The sequence below is a fragment of the Gallinula chloropus genome (assembly GCF_964237585.1).
Source record: "Gallinula chloropus genome assembly, chromosome: 13".
In the NCBI taxonomy this organism is placed as follows: Eukaryota; Metazoa; Chordata; class Aves; order Gruiformes; family Rallidae; genus Gallinula; species Gallinula chloropus.
In genome coordinates this window covers 13,859,741-13,877,231 of record NC_140098.1, presented here as the reverse complement: position 1 = coordinate 13,877,231, position 17,491 = coordinate 13,859,741, and the positions used below count along the sequence as shown (strand labels likewise).

Sequence of the window (17,491 nt, the reverse complement as noted above, 5' to 3'; positions counted from 1 at the left end):
GAGACCTCTGAGCTGTCTCTTCTCCAAGCTGAACCACCCCAACATGCCGTTGTCTTGTCATGGACAGCTGCTTGGTGTAGGGCTTTGCAGCACACACTTAGCAGGCTGGCCTTAGCTGTCCTGCTCAGCTCACCTTGCACCCCTTGATGCAGGAGTGCAGGGTGAGCTGATGTCTACATCCCATGTGCACCTGTAGCCTGCTGTCCACAATGCTGAGGCTGTGTTAGGAATAGAGGATGAGCAGTGGGGGGAGCAGAGCAGGCAGAAGGGCTCTTGCAGCTGGGGGCTCTTGAAGTGCCTCTGAGATTGAATTCAAACCCCTCCTGAACCCAGGACATCCCCTATGACAGTTTCTTGATCTTGCCAGATCATCCTTACAGGATCTCAAGCTTGTCTGTCTGTGTGCCATGTGTGAGGGAGATGTTTTAGTTCTGAACTGAAGGAAGATCTGGTGAGATGAGGTTGGGGTCTGTTGTTCACAGGCCTTGTGGCCGAGTCTCCCATGGGTGTCTCTGTGCCTCCTGCCAGCCAGTTTGCTGGGCTCTTCTCTGTGGAAATCTGCTGCTGGCTTTTTACAGCTGCCACTCACCCAGAACACTGGTTATCTGGGCCAGGAAGGAGGACAGGGGATGTTCCACAGACCTACTACTGACAGTTATCCTCTCTTGGAAAAGGTGTTGAGAGAAGCTCAGCTGCATCATTTCACTCCCTAACTGTGGATGTGAGCGAGGGCAAGAGACTTCTGCCTCCGGGTGGGTTTTGGACATTCCTCTCCAAGTGCTAAGTGGCTCAGCTACTGTGCAAGTGGTTCACCCTAAGGCTGCTGCACCCAACTCCCATCATTCCTGTCCTCCCTGTCCAATATCCTTCCCTTCAATTGCTGCCTTCTTCCCTCACCCTTACAGACACCTGTGTATCCCATGGCCTTTGCTGGGTTTTTTCCCTCTCAGTCCATAGCTTCTTGGGTTTTCTTCCAAACAGTTGAGGTTTTTTAGAAGGAAGCCAGGTTGGAAAAACTGGAAAAGCTTCTAGCTGAAGAAGAGAGGAAGAGAAAAGGCAGTGAGAAATGATCTTTGATGCAAGATACCTGGAATTTGTGTGTATATATATATTTATTTAAGTGTAGGTCTGTATATCAGTAGATAAAATATATACTGTAGCATCACTGCAGAGAGCTAGACAGCGTAGATCTGATTAAGAGTCAGGCAACCCGTAGAGGAATCTAAATTAAGTGCTTGCAGTTACTCTCTAGAGGCACTTCCATGCCTTCATCAACTACAGGAGAGACTAGGGACCCTCACTTAACTGTGGTCACCCCCATAGCCAACAAGGCTGATGGGGGGGAGACTAGCAACATACAGAGAGTGGGAGGTTGTGGAAGCAAAAGAGCCAAGCTGTGCTGGAAGAGCACAAAGACAAAACCACCCCCCAAGGCAGACATCTGGTGCAGATACAACTATTGCCTGAGATTGCAGAAGTCTTGAGGTAATAGGGAACTTGTTTGAAAGTGCTTCCTCGAAGTGCTTGTGCAAAATGCCCCTTCCAGTCAGAGGCTGGAGGCAATATTCTGCAGTATTTACATGGAAGATGAAGTGGAGACTTCCAGCTGAAAGCCACATTTTGTTCTGATAGTTCTCAGCTGTGGTGGGGCACGCTTGCTTCAGCTTGTTTCAGTTCCCTCTAAGGCCTGTTTGCATCTGTATAAACACACAGTGAGGGGAGAATCACTTTTTGACCTCACAGGGGTTGAAGTTAATCCAGAAATAACATTTGCAAATAGAAGTGAACCCCCCACAGAGGGAAACTGTCCCTTTCTCACCTGCTTAGGTCAGTGCTTAGGCTGAGCTCTCTGTCTTACTCAAGCCCACATCAGATTTATCCTCTCTGGCAGCTCAATGAAATGACAGGAAATGTAAAGATGAGGATGTGGAAGAGTCTGGGGTGGAATTGCAGGGACACAAAGGGACAAGGAGATGGGGTGGATGCCCCATCCCTGGAGGTGTTCAAGGCCAGGTTGGATGGGGCCCTGGGCAACCTTATGTAGGTCCAGGCCTGGAGGTTGGTGGCCCTGCCTGTGGCAGGGGGTTGGAGCTCTCTGATCCTTGGGGTCCCTTCCAACCCAGACCAGTCTATGATTCTATTCTATGATTCTAAGGAGGTTAAAAACCAAGTCAAGATGAATTAGGGGGCCAGAATTCATGGGGAAGGTGCCTGAAGAACTTGGCAGGAGGCACATCTGCCTGGTCAGAGGGCTCTGGGGGTAGGCAGCTTCCCCTCAAAGAGGAAGGTACCCAGAAGTGGCTGGAAAATATGTGGTATGTTGTTACCTGGGGTTTTTTACTTCTAACTTCAAGTATTTTGGGGATCTGGTTCCTGGCTCTGGAAGTCCTTGGGTTCATCATGCTGAAACAGTTCAGTTAATTAAAAAAGTAAGAACAATGGAAACAATTGATCCCTCATTAGAGATACTTCCTTGTCAGCTAGAGTGGAGAGAAAGGAAAGCCTGCCCTTACATAATGGCATTTTCCTCTGGCAGTTCCTCCTTCAGCATGCTGGGTTTTCTTTGGAACACCTCTTTAACCCAGTGACTTCCTTGGTGTGAGGATGGGAAAGGCGGAAGTGGGCTGAGTCAGCAATGCAGCATCCTGGCATCTGGCATCAATTCCCAGGCTGCATTTAAAGACTCATTTTTTCCTTTGATAGTTGAGATTCAATAATTCCAAAGGTGGAATCATAGAACCATAGAATAGCCTGGGTTGGAAGAGACCCTTTAGATCATCAAGCCCAACCACAGCCTGACCCTGCCTGGCCCACCTCTAGACCATGTCCTCAAGCACAACATCTACAGCCTTTGATATCCTTCCAGGGATGTTGCCTCCACCCCCTCCCTGGGCAGACTGTCCCAGGGCCTGACAGCCCTTTAAGTACAGAAATTCTTCCTCATATCTCACCTATATCTCTCCTGGTGCAATTTCAAGCTGTTCCCCCTCATCCTACCACTTGTCACTAGAGAGAAGATAGGACCAGGACCTTACCCACTTGAGTTTTGAAAACCTTTCAGAACAGAGATGCTGCAGTCCCTGGGAACCTATTCCAGTCTTTAATCCTGCCTTTGGGGAGTGGAAGACTTCCAATGAGATTAATTTGCCTTCTCCTCTCCAAACTAATTCCCACAGCCTGTCTTTGTATGCCAGGCACTCCAGCTGCCTGACCATCCTAGCACAGCCCTGTTGGACCCTGCTGGTGAATCTCTCTCCTGCCCTGGGGACTGGGATGTGCAGGAGAGGACCTGAGGACAGTACTGAGCTGTAGCCACGCTGGCAAAAGCAGAGAGCAGTAACCATTTCCCACCACATTTGCCAACAGGATCAGGATTCTGCCAGGTTTCACCTTGTAACCATCTTAATACCTTCAGCAGAAGGTAAAATCCACCACTGCAGTCTCAAGGGGGATGGGTGACATCACCAGTGTCTCAGGTCAGCTGTGAAGAACTAGTTGAATGAATTTTCCAGGGAATTGTAGGCAAGCCCATGGCCCTTGCTACAGAGGAGTAGGGAATCAGCCCAGCTTACTTTAGAGTGACTGTGTAACCACCAGTAGTAGTTCTCACCAGTTTCACCTAGAGAGAGAGGTTCTGCTCCTCCACTGATGGGTCTCACTTGGGTTCAGTGACAAACAAAACACTGCAACCAGGCATCCTCCAGACCTCAATTTCACTGCATGTGTCCTTGTGCCTTGCCCAGGCTCTGGTGCCTGGCTGTGTCAGTCTCCAGTGTGTTAGAGCAAAGGGAGAACACTCAACCCCAAACAGCTTATGAGTGGCTTCAGGGAGGTGCCTTCTGACACCCCACAGGCTATTGGCAGGTGCCCCCAGGCAGAGGATTGGTGAAGTTTGTGTTGCAAACAGGAAATTTGTGCTAAGGAGGAGTAACACAGTGGTGAATGGAACCTGCTCTTAAAAAGGGCGATCCAGAGGGAGAGCCAGGCATGCCTGTACCTTCTCTGATGCCCTTTCTCTTTTCCCAGTATTTAAGGGAGCTCAGGGATTCAGTTCGTGTCCGTGAGCTTATTCTTAAGGCAGCCAGAATTCAGAGAACTTCTAGATAGGCTTGTAGCACCTGTTTTCCACTAGATCATCTTTGGAAGCTGAATTAGGGCTTGAATTTTGGAGGCATTTTCCCAGTGGTCACCTTTTCCCCAGCTGTTGAGGCAGCAGGTGTCAGAGCTCCCGTTTGGATCCACGTGCTTGTTCTTCAACCGAATCCCATCTGTCAGGAGTGGAATGCCCTGGGTGGGTGACTTGCTGTCTTGGCACCGGCGAAGACCTAAACTACTGTTCATTCCCTGTCTGTCAGAGATGTAAAATACCCTCCCAGCAGCTTCTGAGGAATAAGAAAGCTTGGCACAAGCAGTGGAGAACGCAGAGATCTGTTGATTGTGATGATGCTCCTTTCATTTTTATCAATTATTGTCATTTTCTGACTGTTGAGCTTTGGTAGGAGTTGTGGAAAACCAAGCCAAGTAGACATGCCATGGACAGCCAGCGTGGCATTGGTGACAGTTCTGTTGGGGGATTGATCCCATTGCTCTGGTTTATGTACAGTAACTGTTTGTAACTGCACAGCAAGTCCTGGGGTTTCTTCAGATGTCCCTGACAGGCTGTTGCCCCTTCCTCTTCCATTGCACGTCCCAGTTTGAAGAGCACCTCTTTTGTCTTACCATACCACGGGAGTGGGACCAGAAGGAGAAGGCTGGCTTTAATACCGGTTTCTTTTTCTTCCTTCCCAGTCAAATCTCTACCCTACAGTGGGTCTCCAGACTCCAGGAGAGATAGTTGATGCCAACTTTGGGCAGCAGCCGTTTGTGTTTGACATCGAGGACTACATGAGGGAGTGGCGGGCGAAGATCCAGAGCACCATTAAGCGGTTCCCCATAGGAGACAGACTAGGCGAGTGGCAAGCCATGCTCCAGAAGTAAGTCACTGCTCTGCTGTTCAGCTTCTTCAGTGCTCTCAAGCTTTAAATCCTTTTCCAATGATAATTTATGCTTTCTTATGTCCCCAAATCAGCACATGTTGCTCCAATTGCTTTGCCTGCTGCTGTGTTGTTTACTAGTCTTTCCTGTGTAGATTGCTGCTGTTGCAAATGTAAAAGATACTGGAGAGGTTTTCAGCCCAGTACTCCAGGAAAACTTGTAGGAATGAAAGAACATAGGCTTTGAGGTGATGCACTGGGGGAAGGGGAGTGGAGAGGACACCATAAAACTCTAAAGGTAGGAGAGAAGCCAGAATGGAAGTCAGCCACATTCAGAAATGAAAGAGCAAGAGCAAGCCTAAAGCAGGGGCTTCCAGACCCAACCAAGCTGAGAGCAAGGTTATGGCTCTTTATGAATTGATGGATATTGGACACATTCCTCATTGTAAGAAGGATGGAGTGGAGAGGAGACTGAGGAGAAGGACTGAGGAGAGTTGTCTGAGGTCAGGAGTGTCTCCTGCATGAAGAAAGACAGAGCTGACTGGGAAGAGGTAATTGAGGGATGTGGACTACAGTCTGCCAGTGGTTTGCACCATGGAGAGCATGGCTGGGCAGTGGTAATTCACTGTTTCTTAAAGCACAAGGATTAGAGGAAAAGCCTGGCTTAAAATACACGTTTTCCCCACTGAGCATGTGAAACTGTGGGACTTGGTGCTGCAGAGCCTGGGGTGCTGTGAGTGTGAGTGCATTTTAAAAGGTCCCAGGAATTCAGAGGCCAGTTGCACAGTTACATTTTAAACCCCCCAGCCTGTGGCTCTTGCTTCTCTCTCTGATTGCAGGGAGCTCTGTGTTCCACCTTTTTAATGTAGTCTTTCCCCAAACACCTCTCACTGGTCACTCTCATCCCAGAGGCTCAGGTGTGGTGTTAACCCCATGTGTGTGACCAGTCTTGTTCCCTGCCAGTCTGGTGGTTGGTTATTTGCAGATAACTCATGCCAAGCAGTGAAGTCTTTGAAAAACAACCAGCAGAAACTAATAGAAAATAGTAATAACATCTTTCTTCAAGAAAGCCAGGAGCAGGAGGCCTTCCAGAGAGTTTGTAGGGCCTGTAGAGGATTTCAGTGTATGAAGAGCCCTCGGGGAAGATAAGACCATTTCCAGTTGGATCCTTTGCCTGCATGTGTGGAAAGTAGATAGGTTGTCATGCTGGGATGCTGCTTTGCAAGGGATTTGGCAGTAGCTGGCTGGGATTGAAGTGTCTGTCAAGAAGTGTTGGAGGAAATAGGTGAGGGGAAGTGGAGAAGGTATCTGGGATCAGATGTTTACCCCCAGTCCTACTAGGACTGAAGGAGAAAATGGGGAAGCTTGTGGCTGTGGAACGGAGTTTCTCTCCAAACTGCCTTGGGTCAGGAGAAGGGGAGGACTGTGTGTGTGGTGCTGTGTTGCATGAAGGGGTTCAGAAGAGAGTCAGGCAGCCATGGGCTGAGAGAACCCTGAGGTCTGCTTGGACAGATCCGTGGAGGCACTGGCCACATGGAGAAATAGGACATGGGGTTTGCAGAGAGGAGTCAGCAGACACATAGATGTGGTGCTGTCCCGCTGTCTTTGTCTTGGGAGTCCAGAAGGCCTTTGAGAAGTTCCCTTGCTGCAGACTAAGGGGGCACCAGGTCCTAGTGTGGACTGAGAGTGATGTGAGAGACAGGAGAGGGAAGGAGTGGGTGAGGGGTTGTCACTTTGGGAGGAGGAGGCTGTAGAGAGGCTTGGATGTGTGCGGCTGGTGTTGAGGTGGCTGGGAAGAAGGGACCCTTCAGAAGGACTGAGATCTTTGGGTTGTGATGAATCATAGTATGGATTGTGAGGGCCAAGGCAGGAGTGGGGAAAACGACGCCCTGCAGAAGGTGCCACAGAACAACTGCTCGTTGGTTTCTCTGCTGCAAGAGTTAAAGGGCATCAAGTGAAGATAAACTGGCTGGCATGTTTAGGAAAAGCAAAGGAGGGGGTTTCCCACTCTGCCATAAGGTACTGTGAAGCCTGCAGGGATTCAAACAGTGACTGGGAAAGTATCTGACAAGTGACTGGAAGCTGGAAGGGCTTATCTTTAACCAGGCATTTGCTTTTGCCAGTTGGGAGGTACAAGAACTGGGCTAACTGGATGTTTGGTCTGACCCAGCGTGGCTGTGCTCAGAGACCTGAACCTTTGCTAAGCTGTTGACTTGAAGGTTGGGTTCCATTCTGATGTACCAGATTGATGGGACTGGCCTGATGGCTCTGTGGGTCCTTCCAGTCTCTGCAACACACCTGGTGGAAAGATGGAATCAGCTTTTGGAAAGCTTGTGTCACAGCCAGTGAGAATGGAGAGGCTCACCACTCCTTCAGTGGCAGCACCTGGTGCTCAGGAGGTGACTTGCTCAGGGCCAAAGTGTGCCCTCATCTTTGGGCATGAGGGCACCTGTGCTGGGTGGTTTATAACTCTAATAGCACAGGTTCTGCAGCACTGGAGTGTTTCCTCCTTTACCTGGTAAAACAGCTCAGTTTTGCCACCCAGTTATTTACCTGAATATTGAGCCATGTTGGACCTTCCCTTTCATCCCCTGGTGACACAGTTCCTTTGAGAGGCTTTGATGACAAACCATGGGAATTATCTTTGGGCAGCCAAGTGGACTGCAAAAGCATCTCTTCCCTGCCTGATTCCAGACTCCCTCCAAAAATGTCACCACATTAGAGAGCCACGGGCAGGAGCAGCTTGGGGATGAACTCTGTTCCTGTGCAGTTTGGCAGAGCATTGCAGTGTCTGCATCACGGAGCCTCTGACTCCAGCTCCTGCTCTGCCCTGAGGTGAGAGCTGCCTTTCCCCCTGGGCTCCTGCCAGCCCCGCTCGCTGTGCTCAGCGCTGCAGCCCGGCTGCTGTGCCTGGCACAGAGGGATGTGCTGTAGCACGCCCAGCTGCACCGTGCTGAGGCCATGGACATGTCTTGCACCAGCACTGGGTAGAAACACTTCTTTGGAAACAGGGTTTTTAAATTCCTACCCTCCCTGCTTACAGCATGACACCCCAGAATCATCGCTGGCTCACCACACAGTCCTGCCTTGTGCCAAAAGGCGCTGAGGTGCAGCCCTGTTCTGACCCGTGGCTTGGTCAGATCAGCCCGAGCTTCATCAGAAGCTGTTCTGAGATCCATCACAGAAATCCTGTGCTGGCTTTTTAGGTTTTGTTAAAATCCAATGATCACTAACATTACACCCTCCCCACCTCCTTCCCCCATATGCTGGGAAGGTGCAAACGCTTTAGAAATGGTCTGTTCAGAAAGACCACCTGGTCCTGTTTGTTTTCTGGCAGTGATGCTACCTCCCCTCCAGCATGTTTTGAAAATACACCTTAGAAATGTGCTAATGTTTGTGAAATCAGTGCTGACAGGCTGCTCCTTGTACATCAGCAATGAAAACATCTGTGTATGTGGAGCACTTTAGGGAGATTGAACTCCCAAAGCTGCAATTGCTGGCAAAAGTGAGGGCAAATCCTCTGAGGAGCAGCTGAGGGAGCTGGGGGTGTTGAGCCTGGAGAAGAAGAGGCTGAGGGGAGACCTTCCCCACCTCCCCTGCCCTGCCAGGAGGGTGCAGAGAGGTGGGCGATGGTCTCTTCAGCCAGGGGACAGGAGATAGGACAAGGGGCAATGGGCTCAAGCTGCCCCAGGGCAGGGTCAGCTCAGCTGGGAGGGGAAAGTTCTTCCCTGGCAGAGTTGTGGGGCTGTGGCACAGGCTGCCCAGGGAGGGGCTGAGTCACCCCCCTGGGTGTGTTTAACAGAGGGGAGATGAGGTGCTCAGGGATATGGTTTAGCACAGGACAGGGTTGGTCGGACTTGATGATCTTAAAGGTCTTTTCCAACCTTGTGATTCTGTGATTCTGAGGGGAGAAATTCAGGACCAGAATCCATTTTTTTTGTGAGATCTGCTTGAAAGCTGCAATCCTCTCCAAGGCTCAGGTTTTCTGCCTATAGAGATGTCACTGGGTGCAGCACAGCGCTCAGCTCTTACATGTGACCCTTGGGCACCACTTGTTAAATAAATAAATAGCAGGTAGACACTGAGAGTCTTATTTTTCTCCCCTCCACACCCCGTGAGCTAAATTTAGAACCTCCCTCCTGTTTGCTGAGGTGCCTGACTTGTGAATGTACCCTGTCTGGGCCTGGAATTCCAACCCTGGTTGTATCTTAAGCAAGCTGAGCTTGGTCACTGACATTCCAGCTTCTGTTGTGTTGCTTTATTATTTGTCCTCTCCCCCATGTGACCCCCCCAGTTTACTGATGCCTCTTCACCTCTCTCTGTTCTCTTTATTTCCTAGTATGGTTTCGTCATATTTGGTTCACCACGGGTACTGCTCAACAGCAACAGCCTTTGCCAGGGTCACAGACACCACAATCCAGGAAGAACAGACCTCCATAAAGAACAGACAAAGTAAGTCTCTCAGGTAGTCAGTCGTTCTGACCTGCGTCACGCTGGCCACGTGCTACCTTCAGTTACTCCACGACAGCACAGAGCTGTCGCAGCACACTGCTGGCATCCTGCTGCTGCCTGCGGGTCAGCAGAGCTTGGAGACCCCTGCCAGGAGTGTTTCTCCCATCATCATCATCATGATGTCCCCTTTGCCCTGTTCTTTTCCCTCTGCCTGTCTGCTCTGTGAGGTGTCCTGCCTGCCTGGCAGCGTTGAGCACGCTGAGTGTTCCGATCGGCTCGGTTAATGTTCCTCAGTCTTGCTGATAATGACTCTCAGCTTTGAGCCCAGCAGTTGGCACAGTGGGCTGAACATCACACCTAGGGCAGGAGGTGCTTGGAGGGAGTGCCAGAGTGGTGGAGAATAGGAGGTTTTGCCTTGGTTTTGACCTGAACTTGAGGTCAGATGGCATCTCTTGCGGCATGGCCACATCACTGGCGTGGCCATAGGGATGTAGACACATCAATCAGGTTTGACTACAGCTCCCAGAGTACAGGAGCCTTCCAGTCCCTTCGTGCCTGTTGTCTTCAGGTCAGGTTCTTGCATACTGAGGTGCCTGCAGGTTGGCAGCGATGCAGTTAGCACACATTAGGTGAAGAGTTTGTGTTGTGCCTTCTTCAGTCAGCACTGCGTCCCTGCAGTGGCTCCTCCTGGTCTGTTGGGCTGTAAATGCTTTTGGTTCCTGCAGAATGAAGCTGTCTCCTGCTGCACTTTCAGGAGTTTTCCTATTTGCAGGCTTGGGCTATGGAGTCACAGGACATGGGCATGTTTTCTGCATGCTCCTGGCTGTAGAATGCTGCTCTGTGCATTTCCCTTGCCTTTGTGAACCCTTTCTCATGTGACTGTCACATACCAGGAGCACTGTGCCCCTTTGTAGCTCGTTCTCCATACGTTACATATGCTGAGCCAGCGTTCGGGTTCGTTTGGGGACTCTGCTTTGTGCCCACAATAACTTGTCACTGCTGCCTGTCAGTGCCTGTGGGCTTCCTGCTGTCCAGGTTGTGCCTGTGCACCCCTGTCATGCCCAGGGGTCTTGCTGGTGGTGATGTAACTGGTAAAGCCTTACTGGAGAGGTGGGAGACAGCGCGGCGTCGGTTTGAGGACAGGTGACAGTGCAGATGGAGGGAAGGAATTCAGAGCTCTGAAGCTGGGGCTTGAAGAAAAGGTGTGAGGAAAACACAGATGGGAAAACAAAACAAGGAGGGGCACAGGTAAAAGGCAGTGACATCTGTGAGAGTTGCCAGACAAAGCGAAGAAGGGGGCTGGCAAAAGCCACGAGACGTGACAACAGGCGTGCAAGGGAGCAGAAGGACCAGAGAGCAACGTGAATCTCTGTGTGGGACACAGTGGTGGGAGAACCACGGCTCTGGCTTCAGCTTTCAGCTCCCCTGACAGGCAAACAGATCCTGAGAAGTGGGAGCTGAGACAAATGGCATCAGATCGTTACTGGGGATGGCTAAAAAGGATTGCTGGGCTGGGCCTTGAGCTGCTCGTGACTTGCAGCAGTCACAGCCTGCTGTTGTTGGGGCTTGCAAAGCACCACACAGGCGATGCCAAACCTCCTCTCTGCTCTTCACAAGGAGCTCTGGGGAAACAGAGACGGGAGCACGATTAACCCATAGGTTGAAGCACCCTAGTAAAGAACCCAAAACCTGAACCCCAGCTTCACGGGCTGGGATCAGTGACTGTGCTGAGTGTTGTGCTTGTGTCTGCTGGCCCACTGAAGGAACACACCTGGGATGTGAACACCCAGGATGATGGATGGCTTCTGGCTTCTATCTTTGTGCCTCCTAGAAGTATCCAAGTCGTTGGGCTGTTCCTAGCTGTGTTGATGGGTGATGCCTGGAGCTAGTTGACAGGTGCCACATCCTTATTGCAGCTCAGGTCACTTCTCTGGGAAGATGTTGAGGTGGAATGTGCAGGAATCCAGCTTGTTGGTGTCATTTCTTCTGCCTGGAGCTGGGGATAGTGGGGAAGCAGTACTGTGCTGGGCTTTAGGCCCCTAAGTCTTCTAAGAATACTCTGCTCCTCTGGTGGTCACCCATACAGTAATCTTCCAAGCATGGACCAGCCAGAGGATGGAATGTAGGGGTGACCTGGGGGGTTTCCCCTCTGAAACTGGCATTTCCCCAGCAGCCTCCTTGCTCCCATCCAGCTGTCATGTCCTGCTCCCACTGCTGCATAGCTTGGTGACTAAAGGACTCAAGTCCCGGAGCACCCCACCCTGCTGCACCCACTTCATCGGTCACATCCTCTTGGTGTTTCTGAGCTACTGACAGATTCTCCCTCATTTTCACAGGCTTTTCCTCCTCCTAATCCATAACAAACAGACTGTGGTCCCCTGTTCTCCCTAGCCCTCATGCAAGGTGATAGTGGGGAGGTGTGTGGCCTGTGTGAGACAACTCTTCTGGCTGTTCTCGTTGGCCAGCCCTGTGTGTCAATAGGTCTCCTTCTGCTTTCAGGAATACAGAAGCTAGTATTAGCAGGCAGAGTGGGAGAGGCTATAGAAGCCACCCAGCAACTCTACCCTGGCCTCCTAGAACATAACCCCAACCTGCTCTTCATGTTAAAGTAAGTATGAACGGCTTTGTACTGCCTAATGCTGCAACGTGTAGGGGAAGGAGAGGAGAAAGAGGCTGGCCAGCCATCCAGTCTGGCTGCTGGGTTGCAATCTGAACTGTTTGAGCTCCCTTTGGGAGCAGGTGGGAGAGGACATCAGTTTGGTCCTCTGGACAGTGCTTGTAGCAGTGTAGGTGTCTTGTTGCCACCCAGAGCTGGTATGGCTTTGCCTCATGAGGTCAGGCAGGCAGCCCTGGGTGAAATTTTATCTCCATTGGCCACCAGAAATTCCTTCTCAGATGGCCTTTACTTGGCTTGTGGAGATCTTGCAACACTGAAGCACGTGGTGGTCACAGCAGAAGTTCCTGGAAAGGCAGATGTATGGAAAAGGCTATCTGGGGTAGAGGCTAGAGGGGAAAAGTATCCGTGTGTCCCGGTTCTCCCAGCCATACAGGGTGGCTCTCCCTGTCCTCCTGACATGTGTAAGGACAGTTCCCAGCAAACCTGTCCTCACTGTCCCATCACTGTGGGAGCTGCAGTTTTTACCCTTCCTTGTCAGTTTGCCACAGGCCCCCAGCATTTCTGGGTTGGTGAGGGTAGTGGGACAGCTCTGATGTTTGGCAGATTTAGTATCATGCCCCTGAAGAACAACCCCCACAGTTGAGTTCTGGAGCTCCTGCCAGGTGGTGGAGCTGAAACATGCTGTGAAGGAGCACACTGAAATAGACTTGCTGTCTGGGGGCATCTCAGTGTTCATTAGCATCAGAGCCGCAGGTGCCGAACTCCTTCCTCCCACAGCGCTGCCAGAGCACTCAATACAGAGGTGCCAGGAGCCTGAAAGGGCTTCTCCAGAGCAAAGCCATGGAAGCCCACAGCCTGGGTGCGGAGCATCCCGGCTGTCACGCGCCCTTTTCTCCTTCCCTCCCATGAATCCAGGTGCCGGCAGTTTGTGGAGATGGTGAACGGGACAGACAGTGAGGTGCGCTGCTTCAGCGCCCGCAGCCCCCGCTCCCAGGACAGCTACCCCGGCTCCCCCAGCTTAAGTCCCAGGCATGGATCAAGCAACTCACACGTGCACAGTACTGGTAAGTGTGCTTCTGTGTCTCCTGGGCAGCAGAGTGATATAGAATCACATAGATATTCTATGGTATAGAATCCCAGACTGGGCTGGGTTGGGAGGGACCCCGAGGGTCACAGAGCTCCAACCCCCTGCCACAGGCAGGGCCACCAACCTCCAGGCCTGGAGCTACACAAGGCTGCCCAGAGCCACATCCAACCTGGCCTTGAACACCTAATTGCAGGTGAATTGAACACCTAGTTCCAGGTGACTGCTGGCCCTCTGCTGCTGCTCTCTGTGCATCACCCTACTGATGTACCCTTTCTGGGGGCTGTGCTGTTGCTGTGTGTGTCCCTGGTACAGGACTGGGTTTGTAGTAGTGATTTTCCACAGGCAGCTGCCTGCAGGGCAGGTTTTTTTCAGAATGAGGATGCTGTTGAAGGTGGCTTTCCAGCACAGCCTGTGGTGACTCAGTGTGACACTGGCCAAGCTGCCAGAGGAGCTCTGGAAAACAAAACCATTTCCTGGAGGCTGCCAAAGTGTTGGTTTTCAGTAAGGATGAAGGAGAAGAGGCTCTGTTCTGGCCAGTGGAGCAAGAGGTTGGGGGATGCCTTGTACAAGAGCTGCTCCTTCTCACATACACTCTACCTTGCAAGCTCTAAACATGTGAGAAGGGAAAAGTTCTGTGACTGCAAAACCCATCTCTGAAGCATCAACTTTCTGCAGTTTGGGAAATTAAACCATAGGATTTGAAGTGAAAAGATTAAGGTAAACTGGGACACAACAGCTGTCTTCCCTAGGCAGCTGCCAACTACAGCTTTGAATCAAGGAATCACAGCATCACAGAATGCTTTGGGTTGGAAGGGACCTTAAAGTCCCAGCCCTCTGCCATGGACAGGGACACCCCTCACCAGTCCAGGCTGCTCAAGGCCCCATCCAACCCAGCCTTGAACACCTCCAGGGAGGGGACAGCCACCACCTCCATGGGCACCCTGTGCCAGGGCCTCACTACCCTCACAGTGACCAATTTTTTTCCTCATGTCCAGTCTAAATCTGCCCTCTTCCAGTTTATAGCCATTCCCCCTTGTCCTACTGTTAACATGCCCTTGTAGGAAGTCCCTCCCCAGCTTTCTTGTAGGCCCTCTTGAGGACTGGAAAGCCACTCTGAGGTGTCCATGGGTTGTGGGAAGTCTAGAAATTTCTTTACAAACCATCACACTTCATATTTCAGCAACAGTTTCTGTGCTTGTGTGAGCTGCTTCTGCCCATCTTCTATTCCAGCCCATTTCTGGAATGTCCTTAAGCTCAGATGGTGGTGGTGAGTGGTGGGGTTCCTTCCACATTCATTCATATTTTCTCTGAACCCCACTGATTTAAGAATGATGCTGAATGATTTAAGCTCTGCAGCTGTACTTTGCTTTGCTCTCCTGCTGAGTCCTTGACTTCACAATGGAGTGATATATCAGCCTGGTCTCACTTTTCCCTTTCTTCTTGACTTTCAGGAGCAGATAGTCCAACCTGTAGCAATGGAGTCATGTCCACAAAAAGCAAACAGAGTCACAGTAAATACCCAACACTGAGTTCATCATCTTCATCTTCCTCCTCCTCCTCCCCCTCGTCTGTGAACTACTCTGAGTCCAATTCTACAGATTCTACCAAATCCCAGCAGCACAGTAGTACGAGTAACCAGGAAACCAGGTATTTCTGCTTCCTTTGTAGATGCCTGAGGAGGGTGAGGTGGTGGGAGAGGGTTCAGTCTGCTTTCTGAAGATCCAGAAGGGCATCCCCATTACCTACACGGTCACTGCTGTTCCCAGCAGACACAAGCCTGTTCCTGCTCTGCCTCAGGCTTGGAGGCTCATCTCACAAGGAATATCATGATGTTCTTATTCAGACACCAAGCTGTCCCACTTAACTGGTGCCATCAGAGCCCAGTTTATGTAGAACCTCTCCTGCTGAGCTGTTGCTGCTGCCCTCAGCAGCTTGCCTGCCCTTTAGCTTCTTCCTGCTCCAGGAAATGCTGGCTCAGGGCATTGCCCTCTGGGGTATTTTCCTTGGCCTGCCTGTTGTCTAGCTCCTTCCAGGTGAGGTTCTGCCTCAGCAGTAACTTGTGTTGTACTTGTAACAGCAAGTGAGAGCTTTGGAAAGCCTCACCTCCCCGGGAGCCACGGCAGCCTGGCACACTCTGCATCTGCTGCAGCGCTGGGAGCCGTGCTGAGCGCTGAGCTTCCTCAGCTCCCATTGCAGGCTGGTGGGCAGGGCTGCTGGAGGCCATGCTGGAGCAGAAGGTGTCCCTCTGATGAGTTCAATCTCTTGCTAATTGCTGCTGGCACTCCTCTCCTGAGCACTGTGCTCATCAGGGTTTGAAGGACAGTTTGAAGTTGCTATCAGGACAAACAGCATGTCACTGGGTGAGAAACACTTGTCCAGACTCCATAACCACTCTCCAGACTCATTGGAGAGAGCTGGATTTGGGGTTTTTTTTTACATGTAGAGCCCAAGTCACAGCAAGATTTCCTCATCATTTCAGTGACTCAGCGATGTAATTCAGGCTGCTGTCAGGAACGTTTGGGCCCAGAGCTCCATGTGCTCCACGTGGCTTTTTCCAGCTTGGGTGTTCCATGGCCACAATTTTCTCTCCTGTCTGGGACACTACATTCTGGCTGGCTCATGCTCATGTCTCATGGGTGCCTGGCTCCTGATGGGAAAGTGATAAGCACTCTGCACCTCTAGTTACAGCAGACACTTCCAGAACAGAGACCTGGTTTGTTTGTTGCCTTCAGAAGCCTGCAGCAGTTTTTGCTACACCAAAGTAGACCATCTAGCTCCCTGCAGTCCCAGCTGACACCTTTCCTGGTTTACTGGCCATTGCTGAGCATCATTTGCCATCATCTGAGCAATCCCTGTCTCCCTTTTCAGATTTAGACACCTGACCCTTATTTCCTCCTTTCCCCTCAGTGACAGTGAGATGGAGATGGAGGCTGAGCATTACCCCAACGGAGTCCTGGAAAATTCATCCACCAGGATAATGAATGGCACCTACAAACATGAAGAGATCCTGCAGACAGATGAATCCAGCATGGGTAGGGCCTCAGAGGCAGGAGAGGTAGAGGGGAATAGAAATAGCTGGTATTGGGAGTTCAATCTGTCTCTGGGTTGTGGGGAGGACCCATGTGCTTTGAGTTTCTTGCCCCACCCCAGTGAATGAAGGTATCCCAAGATACCTGTGGCACAAGGGAGGTGAATCTGTCTTGGAATTAAACCTAGGTCTGGCTTTTCATAGTCCCCCAGCAGTACTGGTGACGTTGTGGAGCAGGGAAAGCAGTAGAAGCCAAAGGTTTGTTGAGTGCTGGTCATGACTTCCAGCTCCTGGTGCTTCTTACAGCTGAGGAACCAAACCAAGCTGAGCAGCTGGCTGGTGCCTGGCTGCAACGTGTCCTCAGCGCACATGCTCAGCTGTAACTGTCTTCCTTGTGGGTGCTTTAGTCAGGAGGGTGAGAATGAATCAGCTACACCACCTCTGAAACTGGGGTTTAGTGGCTCTTGTGGCCACCTAATACTGGGAAGTTACTGGTGGTGGCTTTCTAGTGAAAGTTTTTGAGGCCAGGATCTGTCAGGTCAGGGGTTTCCATACTGTGTACGCTGCATGACACACATGGAAGGGTGACACTGCTGGAGTGGCAAGCTGCCATGGTTTTATCAGAGCACTTGATCTGTTGGTAGTCCTCAGGCATGAAAGGAACAGAGCTGAACTTTCCCCTGTACCTACGTGGTGATGACAAAGCCACTCCTGGCTGCTGTGCAGGAAAAGCTTCCACTGGGAGGAAGCCAGAGCAGGGAGCAGCTCCCTGCTCCAGGAGGGGAGGGAGGTTATGGGTAGCATGACACAGAATAGGCAGTGGTGGGGATGGAGAGATGATTGTTACTTCTCTGTTGCCTTTCCTGTAGAAGACAGCTGTCCCCAGAGGCAGCTCTGTGGAGGGAACCACGCTGCCACGGAGCGAATGATCCAGTTTGGACGGGAGCTGCAGATGCTGAGCGAGCAGCTGTGCAGGGAATACGGGAAGAACACGGTGCACAAAAAGATGCTTCAGGTAAGCCAGGGCCTTGTGCTGCAGGGGGGGCAGTTCTCTGCCCAGGGCTGGGGCTGTGGGTTCTCTTGCAGAGCTCTGGGCGGCCCTGACTTCAGCACCTGGTGAGGAAGAGGGGGCCTGCCTGGGGATCAGAGGTTGAAACTCGGGGTGTGTAGAGCGTCTACACCCAGTTCTCAGCACAAGGAAGAAGAAGTACAGCTCCTGCCTGCCTTCGCTCTCCTTCTCTCCAGGTGACACTCTGCCTTCCCGTGCTGGCTCCCCTGCCCCGTGGAGGGGTGCCCTCTTTAACCCACTCTCTTGATGGCCCAGTGTGGTCCCT

General features: G+C 51.4%; 1 protein-coding gene across 2 annotated transcripts in view; it reads left to right on the top strand.

Annotated features, from left to right (window-relative positions):
• Positions 1 to 17,491, top strand: part of RANBP10 (RAN binding protein 10) — a gene marked incomplete at its 5' end in the record, with an annotated part of 71,101 nt that overhangs the window by 50,316 nt on the left and 3,294 nt on the right. The window contains 7 exons of one of the 2 annotated variants that reach the window (XM_084270075.1): positions 4,789 to 4,973; positions 9,313 to 9,425; positions 11,925 to 12,033; positions 12,958 to 13,106; positions 14,581 to 14,776; positions 16,037 to 16,161; positions 17,027 to 17,172. In XM_084270075.1, the coding sequence (XP_084126201.1) occupies positions 4,789 to 4,973; positions 9,313 to 9,425; positions 11,925 to 12,033; positions 12,958 to 13,106; positions 14,581 to 14,776; positions 16,037 to 16,161; positions 17,027 to 17,172 (1,023 nt within the window). Of the gene's footprint in view, positions 1 to 4,788; positions 4,974 to 9,312; positions 9,426 to 11,924; positions 12,034 to 12,957; positions 13,107 to 14,580; positions 14,816 to 16,003; positions 16,162 to 17,026; positions 17,173 to 17,491 lie in introns of both variants that reach the window. The other variant, XM_084270076.1, reaches the window with a different exon arrangement.